At 34.9% G+C, this 27,753-nt stretch overlaps 2 protein-coding genes across 4 annotated transcripts in view; one reads left to right on the top strand and one right to left on the bottom strand.

Moving 5' to 3' along the window:
• Nucleotides 1-5,650: 5,650 nt before the first annotated feature.
• LOC137401974 (uncharacterized) lies at nt 5,651-26,167 on the bottom strand. Of its 3 annotated transcripts, XR_010979410.1 has the most exons (6): nt 25,904-26,167; nt 25,268-25,364; nt 21,453-21,683; nt 13,860-14,110; nt 13,047-13,184; nt 5,651-5,950 (listed from the first exon to the last, which is right to left on the bottom strand). XR_010979410.1 is itself a non-coding variant. In XM_068088442.1 (5 exons), the coding sequence occupies exons 1-5, from the start codon at nt 26,045-26,047 to the stop codon at nt 5,762-5,764; spliced, it is 912 nt and encodes a 303-aa protein (XP_067944543.1). In that variant the 5' UTR covers nt 26,048-26,167; the 3' UTR covers nt 5,651-5,761. The 3 variants fall into 3 exon arrangements, 2 of the variants coding, with proteins under 2 accessions (XP_067944543.1, XP_067944544.1); XM_068088442.1 differs by lacking the exon at nt 13,047-13,184; XM_068088443.1 differs by lacking the exon at nt 13,047-13,184 and having other exon boundaries at nt 21,453-21,677.
• Nucleotides 26,168-26,426: 259 nt separating this feature from the next.
• Nucleotides 26,427-27,753, top strand: part of LOC137402629 (minichromosome maintenance domain-containing protein 2-like) — a 30,171-nt gene continuing 28,844 nt past the window's right edge. The window contains exon 1 of the mRNA XM_068089135.1: nt 26,427-26,443. The gene's annotated coding sequence lies outside the window, so the exon portion shown is untranslated. The remainder of the gene's footprint in view (nt 26,444-27,753) is intronic.

Genomic DNA, 27,753 nt, shown 5'->3' with positions numbered 1-27,753 from the left:
CTCACATTGCAGGTTTTACATGACAAAGATTCATTCATAATCAGTTGTATTTGCAAGAACTAGAATTTGCAATAATTAATAAAAGTAATTTCTTTTATTTAATTAAACTTGTCCTCAGTAAAATGCACTAACTTGTAAAAATGACAGTTTAATTTTGAAGCGATATTGATACGTACACCTTTAATTATGGTCTCAGGGATACGAGACATTGATACTTATATGTTCGATGATGATATCAGAACAACAACCTATTTGGCTAGTCCAGTACAAGTTGTATTTTAATCTGCCAACAATATCTTCTTTGTCTAATGTTGCATTTTGCCTGACCTCAACCCTCAGCAACAGATAAGCAGCTATTATAGAAGCTTGAAGGAGAAAATTATATTTTAAAAGGTTAAAATAGCGACTACTCATCAAGTAATTTTATGTTAGTTTTTTAAAAATTCAGATAAATATGTGATAATCTATAATTTTAACCCCATGAGGTGAACAAATCAGCTATTGATGTTTTACATGCGCATGATAAACAGATCTGCATTTTCAGCAGTAACCGTCATAATCACAGTTGCTGGCAACCCACTTTCATAATGTTAAATAAAACTGGTCTCAATGCCAAGATATACATGTATTTGTTTCTGTTTTTAGAAAGGATGACAAATCTCTTGCAAACTGTCTTTCAGTACTGGCGGAAGGTTGATGTCAATTTTGAAAATTTAAGTTCACAGATATCTCAGCAATACGAAGTCAATGAAAAGGTAATGACACAGTGAAGCTCCTATTGTTATCTGGGAGGTCGTTACTGGTTGTCCCACCGATCAATAGATTATCAATCAATCAATAATCAATAGATTATTGATCAATAGATCAATAAGTTATGCACAGTTCTATGCTTAGTTTACTATAGTTTACTTTAGTACACCTTTTACATTGTTACCATCTTCAAAATAAAAATGGCAGTTTTTATTCTTTCATTGGTCACTAGTTGAAGTTCATTGTAGTGAATATAATATTGTTCTGCCAACAGAAAAAGCATTTGATGGTTTCTACACTAGTAGTTAATTTTGAACCAACAGATAGTAAAATTGTTTCTATTTCAGGTTGCACTTTTTCAGTTAAATCTGGACATTAATGTATTGGAGCTGCTTGACATTAATGGTAAGATCTAAAGTAGCTATATCCTAGTTAGTCTAACATAGCTATATCTTAGTTAGTCACCTCTTCTTACCTCTCATTCAAGCATTTGAAGAAGCTTTTTATTGTGAGCACTTGTTGCTTGTGCATTAGTAGTGAAATTCACCAACTGTTCTCTGCCTGTTCATAGGATTATCAGCGTGTTAGATTAGATAAGTTTTCACATAAGTTTGATAAATTGCTGTGAAGTAATACATGCAAATCAGGGATTGCTAAATTAAGAATAGACTCTTTTTTATTCTGACAATAATTAAAAATAAATAGTTGTAATGTCATATTTTATTATGGATCACCAGCCCTTATGTAAAGTTTCAAATCAAGATTTTAATTTAATCAAGATTTTCAGGGAACAGGTGGTAAAATTTTGTAACAATCCCAAACAAAATGGTATCATTTTTCTATTGCAACAACAGATCCGACGATGCCAATTCTACTATTTTATTCCATACATTGAACATCTATGGCTAGCAATTAGACAATTCATTAATGTTTGCTACATGTATATTCATCTCTCTACAGAATTGCCTTCTCCTGAGTAGTGTGAGCACTCATTCCTTCATGTCCATAACTGCTCAGAATATTCTTTGAGTTTGCACCTAAGTACTAAATTATAACCAGCTTGTGTTAAACTTTTGACGCAAATCTGATGAAATTGTAAAAATCCACAATATAGTTGTGGATCCACGAAGAAATAGAAGCACGTGCTCAGTTTACGGTCTTTTTGTTTTGCAGCTCAACTCGGTAACTTGGTTATGTATGAACCTGGTCATTCTCGCAAACTCTTTCAAAAGGTACGTTATACAAAGCACACAACTGTATGAAGTAACTGTTGGAGTATTTAGACCTCTTACACCGGAGTATCCGTGAATCAATCACTTGTTGTACACCATATTTTTATTGCCTCTAAAAATAACTTGCGGTTGATGAATTACTTTAAATTGACAAATATTAAAAAATGACACTGCTCAGAAAATGAAATGCTTTTAATGGCAATAAATACAAAATGCTATTTTATGCCGTCAATATCAAACACATACTCCATGAAGCTGCAACTCCATATTAGTCACTGAATTATTATCTCTAAACCAAATGGATTTGACGTGAAACTACATGATATGAGTTTTGTGTAAAACGCTTAATTTGCTAATGCTATCTCATTCAGCTATAAATTCAGTGGGATTATCATATCAGAATATGCAAAACTGTGTTGCTTGTTCACAGCAACTGTTGGGTTTTAAGTAAAGACTATGCATTCCTTAAATTAAGGGTGAAACAATGCGCTCAATTCAACATATCAAAGATAAACACAAATTGCACCAAATATTAAAAGGAACATAGTAAATACCAGAGATGGCAAATAATAGTATGTAGGCTACGGTAGGCAACGTAAATAATCCGTTTCATGAACACTTACATTGTAAGGAATTTACGTTATAAGAACAGTAAACTACATGTAACTTGCCTAATCCGTTCCAAGATCTTCTCAAACTCATCCTTATGGCCATACAAAAAGGGCAAACTTGACCAACTCTTTCAATTTATAGGCTGTACCATAACTGCAGTATTATTGGTTTGCATCAACAACTTCTCTCCTTTTTATGACAAATCTCACTGGTTTTATTGACCATAATTTTACAAGTTGATAGAGACTGCACATTTTCGGCGTTCATTTATGATTTTCTTATTTTTTCTAAAACAGCAAAGTCTATTTTGCAATGCAAAACTAGCAGCAAATTTTTTACGTGTAAACTTGAGCAAAAAAACAAAATCTTTTAACTATAAAAACAGTTCTACCTAGTCGTCTATCTGTATCCAGGGGTCAAGGTTAGGATAAAAGATAACTTTTGACGATACTCCAACTGGTGACTTTCAGATTGGTAGACCAACACTAATAACTGCACCAATCGATCGCCTTCAAGTATTTATGAACAATTGCACATTTATCCTATTGTCTGTATTGTCGACACATTTGATGATATGTTACGATGAACTAAAATGTCGCGGAAGTTATATATAATAGATATAACGCTATACGCACACTTCTCTTTTTCTTCCGCAAGTGCGGCGAGATACATTAACATTAAAATCAAAATCAAAACCTCACCCGACTTGACACTTTACATCATAGAGAATTTTATACATAGTACAGTATGGGAGGTAGCCTATATATTATAGGAGCGTCTACTGTATTCCATTGACAGCTGCAGAGTTACATAACCTACAGTGCCAAGTAAAGTAAAATATGACATGTTTCAAGGCGAGGGCGCATAATAAACTTACTGGCTACTAAATAATGCACATTGGAAACAGTGTAATAATTTGACTATTGCCCTGTAATCACTCAGTTATCATTTAAGGAACACATTTTGTTCATTTGGTCGCAACATGTGGTTCACATGGGTTGGGCTCGCTATAAAAAGACTTGCACCGAAAATTATAAAAAAAAGAATTGCACAGCTTGTAGCAAGCAAAAAAGTAGCTTGGTTGTTATGATGCTTTTGTCTATTGCATGTTTCGTCAACGAAATAAAATTACACAATGATTGAGTTCATAATGCTCATTTAATTAAACCTCTTTTCTAAAGTTATTACCTTGAGTATTTTATGTGTTTCAGTAGCACGCAGCTTCGGCGGTGTGAGCAGAGACATGGTCTGCACTAACTTGAGCAGCGGTGATGCAATACATGGCACAGGAATTAGTATAATAGTGGGCAGCGGTGATGCAATACATGGCACAGGAATTAGTATAATAGTGGGCAGCGGTGATGCAATATATGGCACAGGAATTAGTATAATAGTGGGCAGCGGTGATGCAATACATGACACAGGAATTAGTGGGCAGCGGTGATGCAATACATGACACAGGAATTAGTATAATAGTGGGCAGCGGTGATGCAATACATGACACAGGAATTAGCATAATAGTGGGCAGCGGTGATGCAATACATGACACAGGAATTAGTATAATAGTGGGCAGCGGTGTTGCAATATATGGCACAGGAATTAGTATAATAGTGGGCAGCGGTGATGCAATACATGACACAGGAATTAGTATAATAGTGGGCAGCGGTGATGCAATACATGACACAGGAATTAGTATAATAGTGGGCAGCGGTGATGCAATACATAACACAGGAATTAGTGGGCAGCGGTGATGCAATACATGACACAGGAATTAGTATAATAGTGGGTTCAATCATTGGCTGACCTTTTCAACCTTCTATGGCAATCGTAGAATGGTACATACATTTTCATACTTACGTTAAAATAAAACAACTTAAATAACAATGAATAATGTGTACATATATACGTATGTATATAGATATATACATATCTGTATATGTAATATACATATCTAGATTTAAATACATAGCTAGATAAAAATCTCAAAGTTTGTGTGTGATTCTGTATGTCCAGCTATAGCTACTAAAATTTAGGAATAAAATATCCATTTCAAGCTGGATTTGATCTCAAAACCTCTGATTCACCAGGCAAATGCCTTACCAATTAAGCTATACAAGATTGCTGGATTTGTTGGTCAATGATACATTTCGCTATGCGGGTGACAATATGCACACTGCTCTATGCAATTCATTAACCCTTGCTCTTACAGCTCGTAGTCCCAAGTTTACTAGCTAGCTTACTCAAATTAGCCATTGGCAATATACCAGGCTAATGACAGGTAACTACATTACCTGTCCTTGTTTGTAAGCTCATTTTTAATACCCGTGCAACACGGGAATTGGCCATATATTATATATACATATATATGTACATACATATATATTGTATATTTGAATATATATATTATATGTATACATTACATATATACGTATATAAATATATATGTACATTTACGTGTATATATATAATAGGTGTTGGCTAGCTTGACAACCTTTACATGAATATTGATGATGAAGTGATCAGCAATCACAATAAATTCATTTCTCTTCAATGATTGGCTGACAGTTATCCACTTGCTTTCTTCTGATAATGTAACGGCTTCTTACTTATGCAATTTAGGAAATATTGAGTGTGGCTGCTAAGCTGTGCTCCGATATTTAGGGAGAAGAATGATGAGCTCATCTATTTTTTAGGGTGGTAATGGTTTAAGCCAATTAAAATTGCATGAAGTTATGACCCCTGTTAAGAACTTTAAGATTGTAACGTTAAGCTACTTCTGAAGTCACAGTAGGATAACCAATATACGTGTAATAGTAAACACAATTTAGTAAACAACAAACTCAACGGCGGCCAAATGACAAGGCTTAACAAGCTGTGGACTATGAATGTTCACTATCTGATGCGATTACTTTTTGTTAATATCCAGAGCTCATTGAAATTTTAGTGTGTTTAATGCAGCTGATACTTGGATTAGGTACTGCTATGAATTAATGTCATAAACAGTGACTTTCAGTAACCACATCAGTGCCCAAAGTAACAACTTTGCTGTACAATATTCTGTCTATTGCATGCTTTATGTACAATGTTGAATAATACAATATAAAATGATACAATGCTAGAATGCATTCTTTATACAAAATATAAACAACGAACGTTTATAATACAGTCTATGGGCCCAGTTTTGAAGATATTGCATTGATGATTTTCTGTTCCTCTTTTTGAATTAAATCCATTTTTTTCTTATGTGAGCTCAGCTCAATCTGTCGTCGCTGGGAAACATTACGCAGTAGTTCAAGTAGCTGTGATACGTTATAGTTCTCCACTGCTACTTGTTCAATCGTCTTCTTCTGCTCCGCCTGTAAACAACAACCTTTTTAGATCAAAACTAAATTTAATTTTGAACTCGAATTGTTTGTAGCACCACTACACAATAATTTTGATATAACTAACATACAATAAGTGTCCATGCAGACATCTGGCAGGCAGTTTTGATGACTTTAACCCTACAATTAATTTTATTAAGACTGACAGTCATTGGCTTACATATTTCTCATGTTTTAAATTCATCAGGAAATTTGTGAAAATTGCAAGTGATGCCTCCGAATCGTATAATTCAATTGAGCAATATAAAACTGGCATTAGTAAACAGTCAAACTTTAACATACTAAGTTAATTCGTTCCAATATTTGTTTTGTATGTACAAACAGTCGTATATTGAAACAAATATTTCTACACGATATCATGGTCACGCGATAATATGGTCACACAATAATATGGTCACACGATAATATGGTCACACGATTATATGGTCACACGATTATATGGTGGCCCGATTATATGGTCGCACGAGTATATGGTCGCACGATTATATGGTGCTAATATTAAGTTAACATTGCCCAGGATTTCTTTCAGCATTTTCAAACTGCATTGAAAATCCACAGATTTTCAACCAAGCATGTTGAAAGTGGTCTTGGTGCTAACGGACCACTTTACGAGGTGGCAGGATGCCATATCCCTCCCGCAGGCCACACCTCTAGTGGTGGCAGTGCATTGGACAAACTGTTGTTTTGCTACATGGGTTTACCAGAACAGATTCACACTAATCAGGGTGCACAGTTTGAGACTCAATTGATGACTGAGCTGTGTCACCTCTGGCGGGTGGAGAAGCAGCGCCTATCACCCGCAAGCGACCTGATGGAATGCGCAAAGCATATGGAGTCTTTGAACGAAATCGACCAAAAATGTGGGAACACAAATGAGGGTTTTAGTTTTAGCTGCGCTAAAATATAAACAAAGCCCAATCTGTTATATGTACACCATATATAACAAATTGCCTAATTGTTGAGTAAAATACACAGCTGCCTACATTGTTATAGGATCTCATGTAAGAGTTGGCCAAGGGAGATAAATCTGTAATTGGTTTTGGTATTAGTCTGAGCATAAAAAGGTTATTACTGTATCATATTGTAAACATAACTATTTGAAGTGTCACACATTGAAGGGTGATCAATCAATTAATCGATCAATCAAAGGTTTTTTAATGATGAGCATCTTTAGAAGTCATGAGATCCGATGACCTTCATTAAAACTCCTGTTTCTAATTTAGATTACATGAAAAACTATTGAAAGTCAACCTAACAAAATATACCGATTTGCATTGTAAATACAATTACTCATAGAGTGCTGGCCCATAAATTAGTATGATTGACCCATAGAGTTATCTTCCCCCAGAGTGATAACAGTGCCTTCAACAACACGAGCGTTTTCGGTGCCAACAAGGAGCATTTATGCCACGCCCCATTTTTGTGCTAGTCAATCGTAGTGATTGACTAGATCAATAGCATCAGCCATGAGATGGTTAAGCAATGATGATGAACTTCCACAGTTAAGGTAGTAATTATTGCTCATATTAAAGAAATGATCATTATAATTTATTACTCTAATATATGCTTATTATTTAAAGCAATTCAATACCTGTATGACTTGCAAAAGTGAGTTAATGCAATCAGTTACTCATAGATACTCATAGTCATACTGAGGTTGTATTACGTTGGTGTGATGGGAAGTTAATCGACTGCCATCAACTGAAAGTGTTGACATTGTATGGTGATAGAGTGATTCATTGACACCGCAGTCCACAAACAGCCCTTGCATGTAATATTAGATACATATCAATCAAATACATAGACTAGCTTAAAGCAAGGATGTCCGCTGGTTAGTGGACATCCTTGCTTGATGTAAGCAAGCAAAAAGTTTGAAAGTTAGAGTGGCAAATGTTGTTATATGTTAAAGAAAAATAAATTATATTTAATTATACCAATGATATACAGCTCCCCAAAGATAGCCGACAACTCTCATATGGGCGGGGTTTAATGATCGAGATCTGTTGGGATGAACCCGAACACGGCACCCGAACAAACAAATATGCTGAATAAAGCCCCTTGTAAATTTACAGATAATATGAACTATAGTAGTTATTTTACTTATCTGTTGAATTCATTTTGTTGTCAAATAAATATAGTATCCTAATATTGTCAGCATTATGATCAGTCAGTTGCCATTCACAAGCATTCGTGATATTAATAGTCACAATCGTAAAGTAGCCCAAATTCGGTTTTATATTTTGATTATGAAAACTACACAGCAGAGCTTTGCCTGCTGTCCCATCTTATTGGCCAGGTAAAACAATGTGACAACGATGAAAAACTTTGTCATTTTATATTAGGGATGGCAAAATATTAATCAAAAACTAGGGAAAAAACCCGTTGTTCGGGTAAATTATATTCAACTTTAAGCATATACTACGACCTTTACCAATTTCAAAATTAGTAAAAGTAGGTAGTTTGAAGTGTTTTATTTTGCATGGATCCATTATTTTGGTTAGGTACTATCCCTACATTGTAGAAATTCAAGGTTTGCTATTGTGAACCGCGGGATCTACTTACTGAATGAGATAATGAAACGATAACAGCGAGTCATGTTTTCCAAAACCTAACAAGGCAACGCGACCGCCCCGCAAGAATTGTGTTAGCTCCGAAACCCAGGCCAGCACAATCCCAACAGAGCTCGATCATTAAACCCCGCCCATATGGGAGCCGTCGGCTATCCTTGGGGGCTGTATATCATTGATTATACTAAATTATAATTATATAAAAACAAAATATACTTTTTATTACCTTATTTATTAAATAATTTTTCATTGTAATCATAGCTAAACAGATTATATTTAGCCATTACTTGCTAATTACTTTACATTTAAACACATTTACAGTTATGTTTTTCTTCCTAATTTATTTCAACCAAACACTTCTTTCATGATATGAAATTTAAAAGTTGTAGTTGTTTGTAAAAGCTTGAAAACCTTTACAGTTGTTTTTTTCCTCTTAATTCATTTGAACTGCTTAAAAATATTTTCTCATGATATGAAGTTTAAAAGTTAGAATGGTAAATGTTGTATACAGTATGTTATATAAAAAATAAATTTTCTGCTTAAAGATGTAGTTGCGTCAAAATTTAAGTTGATCTTAAAAGAAAGCATTTTTTTTTCTCTATCAGTTGATATGTTGTTTGTTGTGTTACACGATCGCATTGCCAAGATATTTGAAGATTAAAACCGAAAAAATCTGATCACCGTAAAAACGCTCAGGCCACAAAAACGTGCCCAGCCTCGCCAAAAATGATGTCACGCGTTTGGCAACCTCTCTCTATCTCTCGTATTCACATCGGCTATTTGCGATAAAAGTCTAGTCTTACGCGGCTCTATTGGCATATATCTTATTTTGTATTTGCTCGTGTTGGCTAGAATAAAATTTTAAATCCTGCTACAGATGCATTATTATGAATGTTTAAAAGGCCTCAAATAACGAAAATTGAAAGTTTGTTCTACTCACTTTCTCCAAATGTTGTGTAAACATTTGGGTACCGACTACCAATTCTACCGGTCTACGGTAATTTTGTCTAGTCACTTTATGTAGAACGCGGTCTTTGTATCAGCACAGTTCTGCAGCTACCCATATAAACGATATACAGCCTCCCATAAGCCCCGCCCACATTATGTCGCCTATTACCTATTGCCTACGTACTAGTTTCTTACTAGTTTCTTACTACTAGCAAGCCACCTCTTTGAAAAGAATATAGACAGGGATAGAGTTTTAAGGATGAGAAGTCTGCTGCAAACTGGATTTGAACTCACATTCTCCAGTTCTGCGGACACCCATATACCATATCCGATTCACTACAATATTCTGCAAATCATGTTTTGCATTATCTTCAACAATATTATTTTATTATATAATTTTTACAAGCAAAAATATTTTCATCTCGGCATAAAGCTTTTATTAAAAATATTCATCAAGTCGTGGCCACTCACATAGTATTAGCTGATACAATAAGACAAATTCATCTACTGCAACAAACTCAAACAAAACATCATCCAGCACGCTTTCAAGTCTTGCTTTCTCCTTAATAGCAGTTTCCACACTGACGAAGCTTCTTCGGCTGGTGGGACGACATAAACATTCTGTAATCAGTAAAACAAGTAAATGTAAACAAAGTAGATGCAATAAATATGTCATTCATAGATATGTCATTCTAAAGCGTATCTATTGACAGCTTCCAAATTGGGAGTTAAATAGATTGCGAGTGTAATTTTAAAAACGAATAAACATTTAATAAAGGCACAAGTACGCCAAGCCAACGATTCGAAGCTTTGGTTCTGGAAATTAAAGATTTGCAATGATCAATCGATTTTACCCACTTCCTACGTGTGAAAATAATTTGTAATCATGACTCTAATTTACCAAAGAAAATTCGAAAAAAATATTATAGCTAGGTAAAACGGCAGATAAGCTATGAAACGATGATTGGAGGTAGCAAAGAATTATCATTTTATTAATTAGTATATGTATTTATGACTATAAAAAATATTACATTTACTAAAGTATAGAAGACTCTAAGTTAATTTACCTCCATTCTGTCTTCTTCTGCAGCAAAACGCTGCTGACGCCTGTCAGCTTTGGCCATAGGCTGTCTACTCTAATCTTTTACTAAACGTTGCTCAGATAACTCTGAGTAGCGGTCGCTCGAACTTGAAGCCATTTTAAAACTATGTATAACTTAGTAATTGTTGAAACGCGTTGAATCAGTAACGATGAGCATGAATTCTCTAGCGATGAGAATCTTCGAGATCACAGACAACGCGTTTTACGAGTGATAACATTTATTACGGTCTATATAAAAATTTCGCGATCGTGATTGGCTAACGAAGCGACCTCATATTTATCGCTCGTGGTTTCGTTTCAGAAAACAAGCTAGTGACGTCACGAAATTGGCACCCGCTGGAACGTGAGCTTTTTAAAAGAGGGCCTCATTCAAACGCATATATCTCTGGACAGGGTTGGTCTACAAAGACAAAAATGGCATCAAATTGTAGCTGATGTTTTAGCCTTTTATGGGTCCTAATTTCATTTTTGACGCAACTACATCTTTAAGGACTTTTTTATTAACGTACAGGATGAATTTATTCGCGGCGTTATATTTTGCGAAAATTGAAATTTCATGTATATTCGCGGATTAATTTATTCGCGGCAGGACACTGTCACTCTCTAGGAAGAGTTAACTCTATTGCGGATAGCAACAGAGTTAACCATATGCATGCGTACATTGCGTGTTTCAGTTTCTATTTAGCTTACAACAATGGGTCGATCGTGCTAAGCTATAAATTTTTTGCTGCGTTCAGAAGTTTTTACGAATATTCATCGATTTTGAGGCCTTTGATGAACCAACAATTTGTGGTAAGTAATGAGTTTTCTTTAAAACCATCTACTAAATTATTTGAATTTTACTTTGGTTCTTCGGTAAAACACAATACTTATTTTTTCCATCCCTACCGCTTCATTATTTGTTTTAGTGTGAGAGAGAGAGAGGGAGAGAGATCTTTCACCATACACGGAACCAAAATGACTGCAAGGGTGGTAGATGTCATTCTTAGAAGATCACCAACCATTCAGAGAGATCTTGAAAATGAGGTAGAAGTGACTGCAGCTGCTAACGAGGAGAATATATGTTTTAAAAAAGGAACAAAAGTGCCTTTACTAGCACAAATCTTTGGCCAATCGGCAGAACTTTGCAATAGTAAGCCACGAGGAGAGTTCTGATGATAACTTCCTTACCAGTCATGTATTAGCGAGGGAATCGCCTTTAACATCTACCCAGGACAGTGACAGCGACAGAGCTGCTATTACCCAAATAACTAGTTAGAGAGCACCATTACACGCTAGTATTCACTTATCAAGAGTACTAGTTCAATTTTATTGCTAGACAACCGCCATATAGACTAAACTGTTTATATTTACTCCATTCATCGTTTGTAAAATTTTATTTGTATTTGAAATATTTTATTTGTACACTCAAGTTTGTAATAAATTATAATATATATACATGAAATAAAATATATAATTTTATCATGTTTGCTGCAGCGATATCAAGGAGTTGTTGTCGATGAAGGGGGTCTAGGTTGACTGGTTGCTTCTCTGCCAATATTCCTGCCTTGATGAATATTGCTATTTGTCTATAGTTTTCGTAATCGGAGTAGGTTGTTTCATTCTCAATCTACAGTAAACACAAAAAAGAAAAAAATATTAATAAGTGTTAAAGAAGTACAAAAACAATAGCTGAAGTATTTGATGAAAACAATCAGTTTTTAAACAAAAGAATTAACTAATGCAGTTAAATATGGAAAAACGTATCTTCACTGCAAATCAAATACATACCATAATGTCCAGAACAGAATCACGATCGTCCTCAACATCGGTATTAGAGATTGATGGAGTTGATTTTAATGTGAAAAGACTAAGAGAGATCTTTGTGCAATGACGAAGCCATGCCGAATAACTTGTGAAAACCTTGAATAAGTTTGTAAAGTTTGATGCAATGGCAATAAAACTCGAAGCCCGGCGATGATTTTAAAGAAGTTTTGGAACCCGGCTACGTTTAGTACTTCTGCCTAGCGGCTATTTTTGCGATGACGCCATTCTGCATATCTTGTGACGACCTTGAATAATTTTGTAAAAGAAATGTGATGCATTGGCAATGGTGTTAGCTCAAAGCCCAGGCAATGATTTTAAAAATGCTTTGGAACTCAACTACGTTTAGTATTTATATTAAAAACTAGCCTAGCGGCTAGTTTTTAATTTGATGGAATAGTTATTCTCCCTTGTGATTAAAAATAGAACTAGTTATTTCATGGAATTTAATAATTCGCAGAATTGACTGTTCGCGAAATCGCGAATTTTTATAGCCAACGAATATTTTCATCCTATAGGGTAATCGGGCAACGCCGGGTAGTACAGCTGCTCATAGTTCATGGCAGTCGATTAGCTTCCCATCACACTAATGTAATACAACCCCAGTATGACTATGAGTATCTATGAGTAACTGATAGCATAAACTCACTTAACACTATCTATTCAGTGCCTTTGCAAGTCATGTAGGTTGCATGGTTGATGTATTCCTGTCACCTTACATCTCGAGAGACATTTTACAGCATATAACATTTTATAAACAAGCGATTAGCGAAATCTGCTGCCTCGTCTGCAAACAACCGATAACGTTACATGATAAAATGATAAACGATTAACACGAAATTGGGTTTGCAACTTATCTGTACATACAAATTCCTCAGGATCTGCCAAAAGCCCAACAAAATAAATAAAAAAATCCCATTGGAGTGATTCATGATAACTGGGACAATAATGACAAAAATTAAACCCAATTGGCTTCGATAGCAAATGCTGATCTGTACGGGGAAGCGGAGTCTTAAAAATTATCCTGAATGCTGATGTAATTAATTTCCTGGAAGCAGTTTCACAATTTTCATTTTATGATTATTATAAAGAACAAGTGACTCCAAATATATATTTATATAATGTACTTTATTTTTATTGTTTGGTAAGGACTAACAAGCTTACAAGCCTGCCTCTGTAAGTTTTAAAAGCTGGTAACATATTTAATAAATTATAAAACATAAGAGAAGGCCAGGTTAGTATGAACAAGATAGTCAATCATTAAAATATTGGTGCAAAAAGTATTGAGAAAAGATATTTTTCCAATATTTTTAATCATATTTTTGTATTGGTTGACATACATTGGTTGGCAGTTATTTTATGATTATAAACACTGTACTAATAATACCTGCTACATACAAGGTCAGCTAAAGAATTTGGGCTTTCGCCGCAGTGGGAAGGTATGATAAATGAGAGTACTTACATGTCTTGCAATTTTTGTAGGCCTTTTATGATATAATCCTCGACCGTGACTTCTTGATGCAAGTGTTGGATAGCTACCTCCAGCGCTGTTTGACTCTAGTCGATTAGGTTCAACTATCGGTGCTGAGGTTTTTAAAGTGTTCATCCACGCCTCATTTCTATGATTGCCCTTTATGGCATCAGTGACTTGTGATTGGCCATTGAGTGCTTGAGCCTGTGGTTCTTCCAAATAATCTTTGGCTTGCGATACGCCTGTTTGAATGTATTTAATATCATAAAACTTGCCACGGATATATCACAAGATTTTCTCTGACTAATTAACCAATATAATCAGGATGTAAGCTTCGATTCTAGATGGCATTTTCAATATGGACTGCAGTTACTTCTCAAAACGGAAATCCCACAAACCTAGTTGGGGTAACTGGAAAATGTTTTCATTTTTGTGTGAGTAGTGTAGATTAAAGGAAAGAGCTACAATTTGATCTACAACATGCCGTGAATCACAAAATCATACAGGAAATTTTCATGGTATGGCATTTTCTAAATATATATTAAAAATCTTCCGGCAAAAATCTCATGAAAATATCACATAACTTTTAAAATAATTTTGAACGTCTATTTTTATACTAAAGCTCAATAAAATAAAGAAATTATAAAGGGTAAAGACGATCCAACATTAAAAGAATTATTTGACTGCGTTTGAAATACTGAGTTTCCATTTTAGACAACCTCATATGATTAGAATAAAGTCAAAAAACTCTGAGACTGCTATGAAATGCATTTATGAGTGGCTTTTATACAACTACACGTATAACAGGTTTGTATTTAATTTTATATAAGGGTCTGTCCATAAATAGATGAATTTTGAGGAATTTTTCAAAAAGGAGGTTTTAAAAAATAACTTTGCATTCAATAGTACAAACCTGAAATTGTAGGAATCTGTGACTCTCCTAAAAATATGCTATGTCTATGTATAACAAAATCATTATTAGATCTTATGTAACATTTTAAACAAAATTATCTTTAGTAACTCAACTAATATTCAACAGGGGTTTATAACATTGAGCCATGATTAACTGCTGTAATTGTATTATGTGACTTGTCTACTATCTATAAAAAACATTTAAAACTTTCTATGTAGATTGATGTTCACCAGGCAAGCTCTATACTGCAGACATATTCTTTGTTGCAACGGTGACAGAAAAGATGAAAACGTTAGCTTAGCACTGTTATTTTTCATCAGAGAAATTATTTTCTTAGGATCCTAAATTAGTTTCACACTTGTTTGAAGCTGACAAACAGGCCTTCACAGAAACTTGTGAATTTTCCCTTGTAATTGTGTCACCGTTGCAACTTCCCTATAGCAAATGTTTATTATTATTTGTATCTAGTAACTTATTGTACCAATTATTAAGTATATCATATAGTAGTCAAAGATCAAAGGAAATATAGGCCTCATTGATCTGTACCCCAGTTTTCTGTACACAATTTCTAACAGTGCCCCATTTCAATGGGGCACTGTCGGAAAATGGGTACAGAAAACTAAACATGAAGACAAAATTTCCGACGTGGCCACATGTTTACCTAATCAATGGCATAGATTTCTATCACACTGCTACGTAAAAGATGCACAGTCGTCGTATTATGGGTAGTCCAAAATCTATCTCAATGAAAATGAGGTGGTTGCTCAAGTGGACTTCAGTGAAAATTAACAAACTTTTCACCAAGATGAGATCTAATCCGCTCACTAGTCCTATACACAGATTACATTATTTCCAAATGTGCTCTGGGGCTCTGCTGGTGTAAAAGGTTTGTGTTCTTTGAGTGACTGTACTACTCATGATAAGTATGCTGTGCATACCTTCATGGGCAAGCTCATTGGCAAAATACGTGCTGCTGATAGCAAAGTAACTAGTCTCAAAATCTTTTCTGATGGTTCAGCAGCACAGTTCATCATCACAGCATCACATGGCAAAGGACCAGTAAATGGATTGGGTGGAGCTTGAAAAAAGCTTGTGCGACAAAAAGTACTAAGTCGCAAGAAGATAGTAAAAGATGTATGTAAAAAAATAAAATGAGAAAAAAAGCCTTCAAAAACTATGCAGGGTTGGTTAGAGGAGTAGACGGTGAAGATTAGGAGATTCAGTTTTCAAAGCGGGTTAGTTCTAGTACTAATGCTTTTACAGTAAAAACTAATTATATTTCATGGGTGACAATTGACCAGATAACCATGTCACTGTCTTGTCCAACACTAAACAAGAGAGAGAGAGAGAGAGAGAGAGAGAGAGAGAGAGAGAGAGGGAGAGGGAGAGTGAGAGAGGGGGAGAGTGAGAGAGAGAAAGCGATACTGCTTTGAAGAAGACCTATCACTAGCAGAATAAGGTCGTATTCTTAGTTGTTCAATATTTTTAAAAACTCCATACTTTAAAGACTTCTAACAATATCATTGTACTTCATGTTTTTTTTAATTCTAAATAATCTAATTACTGCTAAATTTATGCGTATATATAAACTCTCGATTTTAGTTAGCGCATTTAAATTATGTTTGTTAGTTTTTACTTCATGTTAATTATGTTAAAATTGATAATTTCATTGTATTTTATTATATCAATAAACCATATGCATTAGAACATAATCTATAGCACTAATTCCTTTTTAAAATTCAGATGAGTTGCAACGGTGATAAGAAGCTAAGGCTTGTAATTTACGTTCACCTTGACATATATCACTATGCGACATGGTTTATATTGTAGCTATGCGTGTTCTAAACATCATAACTCAGCAAGACCATTGCGGTGTATCATAAATCACAGAGTTTTTTCAATAGCTAAAGTAACTTTTAAAATCGCTATTCTCTGACGTTGCAAGAGTGACACGTTTTTTAAATGTTTGAAGAAACTAAACGAGTGGTGCACATAACCAAGATATAATTTCATAGAGAATTGCATACTCTATCAGAATATAGAGTTTAATAAGTTCAAAGAACCCTTAATAAGCAGCTACATGCGAAAACCCTCTTTAAATGTTGCAACGGTGATTATGGACAGACCCATAAGCATATTGTAATAGATCATGAATCTAACATTTAAGCAAGTTTAAATTGGTCAAGTTTCCTCTTCGATGCTAAGCTAGGTGGAGGGCAGGTTGCCTTCAATTTCTTTAATTATCAGATACACCTGTGCTTAGGCACCAAAGCTGGTTCCACTGACACATTTTAATTAGATTTCTAGCTAGTATTCTTATGCTATACTCATATTACAACAATTGGAGAGATTAATTAGATAATGTTACCAGTACAGTGAACCACGATAATTTTAAATAATAACGCGAAAATGTCATATAGAAGGGTATAGAAATCCATAGTAACCATCTAATGCAAACGCCACCTGGTAAAAATCATCAAAGTTTTATATATACGTACGGTACACGTTAAAAGTGAGTAATATGATAGCATATTAATTTTATTAACTATAGTTACTATTATTATAGTTGACTTTAGTTGACAATTATAGTTGACTTTAGTCACAGGAGTGTATTTAGTTGTTATGATCTGCTTATGATTCTCACTTATTCCTTTAACATCAACATTAATCTTAGGACTCGCGGCTAACGAATTATAGTAATATATATGTATAGTTATATGCGTATTATGAATTATATACACAATATCAAGCATTTACGAAACACGAATAATGTTGAACTAAGAGAGACAATGAGCATCGCATGTCTTTCAGGCATTGTGGGAGGGATTTTGAGGAAAAGCATATCGGCAACTTTATTATTCCGACCTATTCAGCGCAATGATCGTCTAATTTGAAATTCGAGAGTCATTTTTCTTGATGTCATATGGCGGAAAAATGCCGTAATTAGGGAGTAATAAAACATCGTGTTACACATCATAAGGCAACATACCGTAAAACAGGGACATTGTCTTCCGGGGTGCACTGTAATTGGTCTAGAAACATATTATTAAGCGAACAAATATTGATCTAGGCATGGTTTGCAAACAGTTTTGTTCTTCATTTGCAAGTACATATCAGGAGGGCATAGTCGGAAAGTATGTAATGATAGCTTTTTAGTGATTTGAAATTTTTGATCTATGCAACACAAGCAGCACGCTATCTAAAAGTTGGGGCACAAATATTAAGTATCTCACACTGAGTTTATCGACATGGCCTTGTGGAAATTCCACAAATCAGTCTTGTTATTGCCGGTTTTTAGCAATGCCATTAGTTTTCTTTCTGTGAATTGCATTAGAAAACCCTTTCCATGTTTACAAACGACCTTTCTGTTTCAAAGAAATGCCAATACAGTGCACCCTCGAGATACGGTTACCGTGATATACAATTTTTTTATCTTACGAAGTTCAATATTGTGAGATCTTCACCTCGCTATACGAATTTTATTTCACTATACGTATTCGAGAAAAGTTTCGCCCGAGTTAGAATTTGGTGGTTGGTGTGCTCATAACGCGCGTCAAAATAACGAAGACGCTGAAATACAGTTTGCTGAAAAACTTTTCAGAACGTTTATAAGAGGCGGGATGACCGGTTTTTCTCAGGTCAGCATTCCACGTGGGAAATTTCGTGTAAAATACACATGCGAAAGCAAATATTCATTTTTAGCGTTATATATTCTCTTTTACTATAAACTTTTAGTCAGCATACGTATATAACTACAAGTATCTAAATTCGTTAGCTATGGAATCTGAGACCGATGCAAACGTTACAAAACAAAGGAAAATGATTCCAAGTCAACAAAGTTGGAGGTCATAAACAAATAAGAAGGCGCAGCCCGTATTGTTAATATTGCTAAGAAATATGGTCACAACAAATCAACATTTGCAATTATTATTAAGACAAGAACTCCATTAAAGCAAGCACAAGGAGGAGCTTACTACTAACGATTTGAAGGAGTTGGAAAGCCATGCATGCGATCAGCATTCAAGAGGAGCAACCATTTCGTGGGGCGAGGAAGTAGAACATACAGAAACACCTACATTGGCAGAAATATTTCAAGTGTTCAATTCACTGATATGGTACATAAAAACAATACATGTACAATGCAGGGTTGGCTCGGTTTAAACCGAGCCGAAAAACCCGGTTTTTATGGTCTTTTTCATGATTTTTTTGTGAAAAACAATATTTTAAGCTCCTAGTGGTTCGTGTGCAATAGAAATGCAATTATATGTAATTATCAGCTGTGGAAGTTTATTTAGGACACAGAAGTAAATTGATGGCAAAGCTCTGGTTGAAACTACATGAAATCCTAGTACAACAATGAACTGGTGAATTTCATTTTCAATTGCTTTTATCAAGTGATATAATGATCTCTTTAATGATCACATATAAAAACCATGCGAAATATATCAATCCAATCATCATCTCTAATAATAAATGAATACCTTCTCAAGTTTGGTTTGGCTAGTGAAAAAGGATTACTTATAATTAGAAAGTAAAACAATAAAATTCATTTGGGCAAAAGCTTTAAGTTTGCAAACTGATATTTCATTTATTGGACACAAGGCAAAGTAGTTGGATTGTTAGAATTCAGTTTATCAAGATTTTTGTGTTTTGAAAAGTTAAAGTTGTGTCTCAAATTTCCAATATGCCTCGCAAACAGGATACCGTTTGGCAGTTTTTCACTCGAACTACAAAAGGCAATAGGTGTGCTGTCGTAACGCGAGGTCACGCAGATAGGCTTAAAGACCACATAGCAAAATGTCAAGCTGAAAACACCAACTTAGACAGTGATGCTAGTATTAGGGTGATAGAAGTTGAGTCATTTGCCACTGCTCTAAACACTAGCAATGCATCTGAATCATGCTCTGCTATACACTACACACCACTAATCACTTGGATTAAAATTCCTGCGTATACATAGAGCTGTATGTAAAATATTACACTTTATGGCATATGATTTCTGCTCTGTATTTCATCAATCATGTTTGATTAAAGACTCATTCTGAGATTTCCATGTTTGCTCTCTTTTTCCCATAACAATTCCCACAGTACCATCTTCAACAAATGATTTCACATATGTATGTTCAATACTCAATCATGCAGCTAAAGTAAATAATGGTAATTAGATTTAAACCTGCAAAAACCTTAGTAAAATTATAAAAACCAGTTTAAACTATAAAAACCGGTTTAAACCAAAAACTAACGTGGTTTTTTCAACAAAACCATGTTTTTTCCAACCCTAGTATAATGAATATTAATATTTATCTTCTTTGTGTGGCATGTTTTTCATGTTTTATTCATTTCATTTTATGTTTTGTTCAGTTCATTTTGATGCTATGTTTTATTTTCATATTTAACCGTCTTTGCAGGCGGGCCTGTTCTCTACTACGTAAATACAATTTATCGTATGTATGTAACTCATATATAACTAGCTACTCATGATAGTTGACACATCTACATAACTTTCTGGAACTTGCTAAAGCCATGTCCTCTAGGCTATAAATACGCACCAACTTTGTATGTATGGTTACATTGATTCTTGTGCACATTTCATACAAGACAAACTACTGTACCACCTTCTCTGGATCCTTTTACGAGCGTTAGCTAGCTAGCAATTTTCTGCATTGCATCAGCATTTTTATTGTAAATCAATAGAAAAATTGGACAGGGTTAGACAACTTCTTTTAGCCGGCTGAAAAAAATTCCATTTCATTACGTATTAAATTTACTTTTAAGTGTACAGCAACTTAATTAGCATTGATACGTTTTTGGCCTCCTCTTTGCTTTACTCGCTACATGTACTAGCTAAAGTCACGTTACTCCAAAGGTATGTACGTCCTGTATAGTAAATAAAATTTCATTTTTCTTTTCAGTAGCCATTTAATGGTCAAGTGAGAAAGGCCGCTTTTGATAACTGCATCGCTCGGCCTTTCTTATTGAATTAGGATGAAAAAGGTTTCAACTATACACACTAAATTTTACAGCGAAAGTGAAGACACAAACTGCTGAACGATAAAATTTCGTGATAATAGTTGAAATTCAGTAAAATAGTTCAAAACACATACTAAAAAATACTTTCAAGTGTGAGTTTAGCAGGCTAAACTTTTTTGAAGTGAATTCAAAGTTTATGTTATGCGTACCTTTTGAAGGTAAGAACTCCTTACCGTACGGACTGCATTTGGTACACACATTATAATTTTGCATTTTATTGCAGATCATAACCATTAAAATACACTAAATACAATTACTGTAGGTAACTATGATATCTAAAGTTAACATACTATTTTGTTGATGATTTTTAATGTACACATTTTTTTAAAATTTTGACGATTTTTACCAGGGGATGTTTGCATTGTATAATTACAATGGTCTCTATAACCCTACATACGAATTTTTCACCATACGATGCCTGGAACAGATCAACATTGTATCTCGAGGGTGCACTGTATTTGTGAATACCATAACTGCGATGAAAGATCTTTACTGTAGGTAACAACCGGCACTGTTGTGAAAAAACATTTGTTACAAAAAATATACCTTGCCAGTTTTAGACAAATGCGATGTGACTTAGTAGACCAACGCAACCATTATTTATATGGCTCTTTACCCGCTGATAATTTACTATTGATTACCTGTAGAAGAAATTTGTGCACTGTCAGCACATTGCTCTTCGATTGCCCGTGTTTCTAAGATAACCTTTGATGAGGACTCCGTCATCAGACTTTCGGTCGTTTCTGGTGTTGATGCAGGGGAAGCATCAGCTATGGTCAAATAGACTGGATCAAATTCTTCATCTTTGACATCAGGAAACTGTGGAAAACTTGGGCATGCGCTGCTGACGGTGGCGGCAGTTAGTTCTGAAACTAACAATTTTATTAATTTTAAACTTTGGAGTTTTTTGCACACAGGTTGCTCAGAACCTGTTGCAGCAGCTTAGTATTTGTGGTAGGTGGTAGTTTGAAATTTCTGGCCAAACCTATTTTAATGGCTATTGTCTACCTTAGTGGCAATAAAAAAGTTATAGTAGGGGTGAGCATAATGGTGAGTGTGTTGACACTCCTGCAATACTTTCTGAAATTGGAGCCTCACAAAAAATGCAATCAGACCTTGTTTTCGACAAAAATATCAACTAAAATATTTCATAGCCTGTATTACTGCCAAAAGTTCCTATTGGGTATGGCTTTTCTCCTTCGAGTTGAAATTGATGCAGAAGTGGATAGATGGAACGTACAGCTTTATTATTTAATATATATCGTAATTTCGGATATAGTCTCTAGTTTTCATTTGAAAGAAGTCGTTAACCTTTAGGCAACTTTCTTTCTTGCTAGTACAATCATCGGTTCCGTTAGCAGGACTAATCTACTCTGTATTGTCTATTATCCTCAAATGACTGCAATCATTTCAGGTGCTTCAAGACTAGTCACTCCCTTGGCAGGGATAAGCAGCTATATTTTGACCAATGGCTACAGTTGAAGATACTGAACAGTTTTTTTGTAAAAGCTCACAGTTGCTTCCATTAAAGTTTTGCTTTCCCTAATCTTCTTAGTGCTTCCCTAAACACTTCGAGTGGGCTTAAAATGTTGAGGCTATAATAATCATATAATAAAAATTGAGAAAAACTTATTCTATTGGAAGACTCGCAGGACATATTTCATTAGCTACTAGAATTATGTTGAGGAGCCCTAATAGAAAGAAATGCATGTGCTTCTACCGACACGTTTTTTGGCAAAAACTCGATTTTTATTTTCATCTTGATCAAATGGCACTGCCAATATCCACTGATCAAGTTTATGATACTAAACTACAGGCTCATTAAAAGTGCATTCAGGCTTGTGTCAATACAGAATAATTGTTTAGCATCCAACTACCGCAGAATTTAATAATTATAAAACCACGCAAAAACGAGTCATTTTTTTAAGATAAATCAGATAAATGTTTCATAGGCAAGTTTAGAGCATTCTTGTACTGGCTTTATTTTTTTTCGTTTCGTGGTCTCAAATGATGAAGCTGTATCAGTGGCTTCATTTCATCAGCGACAGGAATGCTGCGTTAACTAGAGCTGTCCTTCCAATGTCCATATCTCGAACTCAGGTTGTCCTACTGATGCCATAATAATCTTGGCTGAATATATTCTAGTATGAGGTTAATAGACTGACCAATCTTGGTGAGCTTTCTCATAAAATCTGGGAAAATAAAAAAGTATGGAAACATCATGCCATGTTGAACGAATAGTTACTTTTGTTGTAGCTTTGGTTATAACAGTTACATTCACACAAAATTCCGATTGACTGCTTGCAGTGGCGCACGATTTCAGCAGATTGAAAACCATATAAATTCAGATATATGGCCTGCAAGTCACTTTTTTCTTCTGGCTAATTGATCTGACCACTATTTTCGACTTCTTATATTCCCAGTGTGTGGAGGTTTCCGCAGATCAATCTGCACATTTCATCTTCAGTACAAGCTTATGTCGTTTTTCTTATCACGTTATATTGTGTCAGCCTCTCATTCTTGTCCAGTGCAAGTGAACTCTTTAACTTGCAAGGTTGAAATTTTGCCATCTATTGGACAACCATGGTATGACAATCCTGAGTAATGACAAATTCATTGGCCAAGAACACTCTCCTTATTCATTTGTAAACCTGAAAAGCGCAGCACAAAAGTAGCCTGAGTCAATTGTCATTTCTTATTGAATGACGTTGGTCATAACTGCTGCCTTTATCCTTCTAGAAAACTGATCATTAATGAGTGGTATTGCTCCTTGTGTCTGAGAGTAACAAATCCTTTTAGCTTTCCTGGACCTCAAAGAAAATAAATGGCCCTAAATGGCCTTTGCTGGATGGTTCTTTTCCCGGCTTTCTCAAAGTATGCAACTCAAAATGGGAATTGCTTTACTCAGTTATTACCTTCAAAGTAGCGTGAAACTTGGCACCCCCAAAAGCAGCGAGTCACTTTGAATTTTGACAAAATCTTCAAAAAGAATGAAACCTTGTTTGCAATAAGAGGCCTGCGCAGCCAAACGTTAAAGATCTTTTCATCGTGTTCACGCAATATCGACAGAGATGGCTTTGATATGATATGATGCCAAAATAGAGATGAATATTATGAAGCTCAAGTTGTTGACAGAGACTACATTAGATGCTCCTATAACGTATATGTACACTTTCTATAACGTAAATTCCAGAAGTGTTTGCTTCCTACTACGTAAAAAACTCCATATAACGTAAAGTGTCCAGTCAGGGTTTTTTTAAAATCCATTTGAATGCTAGTGTATTATGCCCCACTTGCGAAAGAAAAGACGCCATGTGTTTAGAGGCGTTTTTAACTTTCGTTACATTTTAGTTCGCCGTAATAGATCGTTAAATGTTTCGACAAAAAGGCAAATAAGATAGCTGCATAATTGTTCATAAATACAAAGGCGATCGAATGGTGCAGCATCAGTCAACCAGTCTTAGTGTCACGAGTTTTGAAATATCGTCGAGGATTATCTTTATCTTAAGCCCTGGATGGTGATAGATGACAAACAGGTAGAACTGCTTTTTATAGTAAAAATATTTTGTTGTTTTGCCTTACTGTAGAGGTACAAAATATTTGTTATTAGCTTTACTTTGCAGAATAGACTTTGCTGTTTCGAAAAATAAGCAAATCCTTGTGAATGAACGTTGCAAATGTGCAGTCCCTATAAACTTGTTGTAAATTTACCACAAGCATGGTCTATAAAACCAGTGAGTATGATCATAAAAAGGAGAAAAGTTGTTGATACAAACCAATAATTCCGCAGTTACAGTACAGCCCACAAATTGAAAAAGTTGAGTAACGTATTTAACTTTTTGCATGGCCAAAGGGGTGAGTTTAGAAAGATCTCGGAACGAATTAGACAAGTTACATGTATTTTACTGTTCTTATAACATAAATTCCCTATAGGCCTAACGTGAACGTTCCAGGAATTGATTATTTATATTATAGAAGCGTCTACTGTACATCCCTTGAGCACATATTGTCAGAGAACAATATTCTCAATGTTTTGCTTTTTTACCAAAAGAAGTTAGAGCATCTCCTTCTAATCAAGTGTTTGAGACTAGTTAATTAACAAAAATAGTTTGGGAAATACTTTTAGATGTGCACTACAGATTTTACTACACCTTTTGATGTAGCACTTTTCATGTAACAATTGATGCCTATCATGACCTAATTAAAGTGCGATCTATAATGTAGAGATAAAATTTGGCTCTAAATTATAGCCGCAACTTACATTCACATGCTTTGGCCTCAAACTACCAGCTTTTGGGAAGGTAACAAAAACAAGCATTTGTATATACATCTATAAAATCGACTGATATTTGTGATGCGTTGTGACCCTAAAATTTACAAAGAATCTTACAATATGAGGTGCTTTTTTGTCAAATGTTTCAAAATACTTTCCTACTTATGAAGAACATAGGCCTACCCCATTTGCCAGGAGACATCTTCATCCCTTGAAAATTTCTCTGACGAAATCTACTACCAAGTCTGTATCTTTCCGGTAAGACATCGATATGATAGTCCTAAAAACATTTTAGTACGTGCAAAAATGAGTCATCATAGGCTACCTAAATTTTTTTTAGTAAGTTTACAACATAAAATCCCATCATCGGAAACGACCAAGAAAAGACAGTTGGGTAGCTGCCATGCCTGCTATCGATTACTTCTCAAGTTGCAGGAGCAATTTGGTGATATTTCGCTTCAATTATATCGTGCTGGTTACAATACAGTTTGTATGATTTGGAACTTAACAGATGATCACGAAACACTCCTTGCATTTTGCAATACTTGCCTGCAAGCCCTCATCAATTATTGGTTAAAACGGTTAGTTTAGCCAATTTTAATAACCAAAATTAAGTTCAAATTCTATCGTTGAATTGGAATCTATGAACCAGAAATTCAACGGTACTTATAATAACTTCATGCCTCGAAGCAGGACGAATGTTTAGATACTTATCACGGAAAAAAACATAAACAGTAGCGAATCCTAAAGTTTTACTCTTACACTAACATGCATATGCAAAATAATAATAGGTTAACTCTGATATTACTATTGACTCACCCGGAGATGCCTAAGCAAGTTAGATTTGGATTTAGAATGGCATCCGATTGTTCTGCTGCAATGTAAGCATTTTGCTCTAAAGTTTTCTGTTGCATCAGGAGGAAAATGAAAGTGTTCCAAGTAATTCATGCAAGCTTTCCTCATATCGTTTCTTTATCTAGGAAAATACTAAAACAGTGCGTATTACTTTCTATTACTAACTTGTAGCGCTAGCAAAATGCCTAGTGAAGACTTGCGAAGTAATTTGCTGATTTATTTTCTTACGACGCGTTGGCCAAAAGAGCCGACGAATCAAAGCGTTTAAGATTTGACGTCCGACACTCTCAATGTGCTTCGAATTTACTAATTCCGAAGTTGGATAATATGCCGCTTTCCTTCACGATACCGAGTTTTCCGACAACAATAATATCGTTTTCTTGTTGGAGACAAGGCGCAATCTTGTTGGAGCTCAAGGTGACGATTATAAAAACTGACTATTTTGCTCTAAAGCGATCGAAACGCAAGCATGCCGATTCTTGCCTGAATTCGTCGCAAAGTAGTGTATGTACGTATTGTTTTTAATTACACTTTTCGTCATACACTCTCTGTACTGACGCGCTTCACTGACCCTTGGACCCTTAATTCTGCTACATACCGTAACTTACTCTGTTATGCAACGGCTTGACATTGCTCTATTGTAAAAAAATCGTAAATGAGCTTACTTTTTCGTGATACCAGTACTCTGTATTGGAAGCTGTATACCACACATAATCAATTTCCACCACTTCCACTGACTCTGCTTCAACAACTTGCATGATGGTTTACAGCAGACATCATTTAAAGAAAAATGCTTGAATCAACTTATGCAAATCAGATAAAAGATACATGAAATTATTCCAGTTAAGGCTTTATTTTAAGAGATTTGAATATCAATTTTTTGTCACAATCAGTTTTGCAAAGTCCTAGGAGTTGTTGGGTCAGATCAAATCGTAGAAGATGCACTGGAATTCTTGCAAGGTGTAGCAAGTTGGTAGCATCAATAATATACAGCCCTCACATGGGGCTGTATATCATTGATGCTGCCAAGTTCACATCTGTGCTAGACAGAATTTTGTTATATAATTGGTAGCATTAAGAATAACTTTAGTGTCAACAATGATATACAGCCCCCCATATGGGGGCTGCATATCATTGGTGTCAACAATATTATTGATTTAAAGCTGAACGTTATGGTAGTGCATTCTAGAATAAGAGATTGTACCTAGTTTCGGGAGCCATGTGACTTTCAAACCTTCATCTTATGGCCATAAATTTGATTCAGTTTAAGTTTATACTGAACTGGCATATTTCACTAGTAATTTCAAATTCAATCAAGTTTATGACCAAGCGTCCAAAGCAAGCCGATCGATTTGTGACTGAGTGAGAAGTTATCAGTCATCTGCATTACATAATTTTTGGTGGTATAGTTGAAGTACTGCTTATGGTCCTGTAATTGCTTTACTGTTTTAAACACCTTTCTATTGAATAAACTTAAGACTGTTTCACAGCTGTATACTTTTACAATTTAGGGGTGCTATGTTTATGTATAAGTAGGAATAGTTTGGCGTGCTTGTGTAACCAAACTCCACAATTTTGTGACTTTTTTAAATTTTCCTATTCTTTGGTTTCTAACACCAGTATACTGTGAAGGGTAGACATGCAATACATGAAAGTAGCATTCATCGAGGCAATTAGATGTCAGTATATAAAATAAATTAAAACATTAAAATGCTAAAACGGTAGCCAAAATAATTTTTAGAATATATTTTCTGTCTAACGATGAACATTGGAATAAATACAACACTGTGATGGATCTAAAAAAGAGCATCGTA

The sequence above is a fragment of the Watersipora subatra genome, chromosome 8 (genome assembly GCF_963576615.1).
Source record: "Watersipora subatra chromosome 8, tzWatSuba1.1, whole genome shotgun sequence".
NCBI classification, from domain to species: Eukaryota; Metazoa; Bryozoa; class Gymnolaemata; order Cheilostomatida; family Watersiporidae; genus Watersipora; species Watersipora subatra.
This window is presented reverse-complemented; position numbering and strand designations above follow the sequence as displayed.

Excerpts from the sequence above, each read along its gene's own strand:
- LOC137401974 (XM_068088442.1), bottom strand. The coding sequence starts at position 26,047 with ATGAGGAAAGCTTGCATGAATTACTTGGAACACTTTCATTTTCCTCCT. Across the intron at positions 14,111-21,452 it reads TGCACAAATTTCTTCTACAG|GCGTATCGCAAGCCAAAGAT; the intron begins GTAATCAATAGT and ends ACATTCAAACAG. Across the intron at positions 5,951-13,859 it reads CTACAAAAATTGCAAGACAT|GCGGAGCAGAAGAAGACGAT; the intron begins GTAAGTACTCTC and ends TGTTGTTTACAG.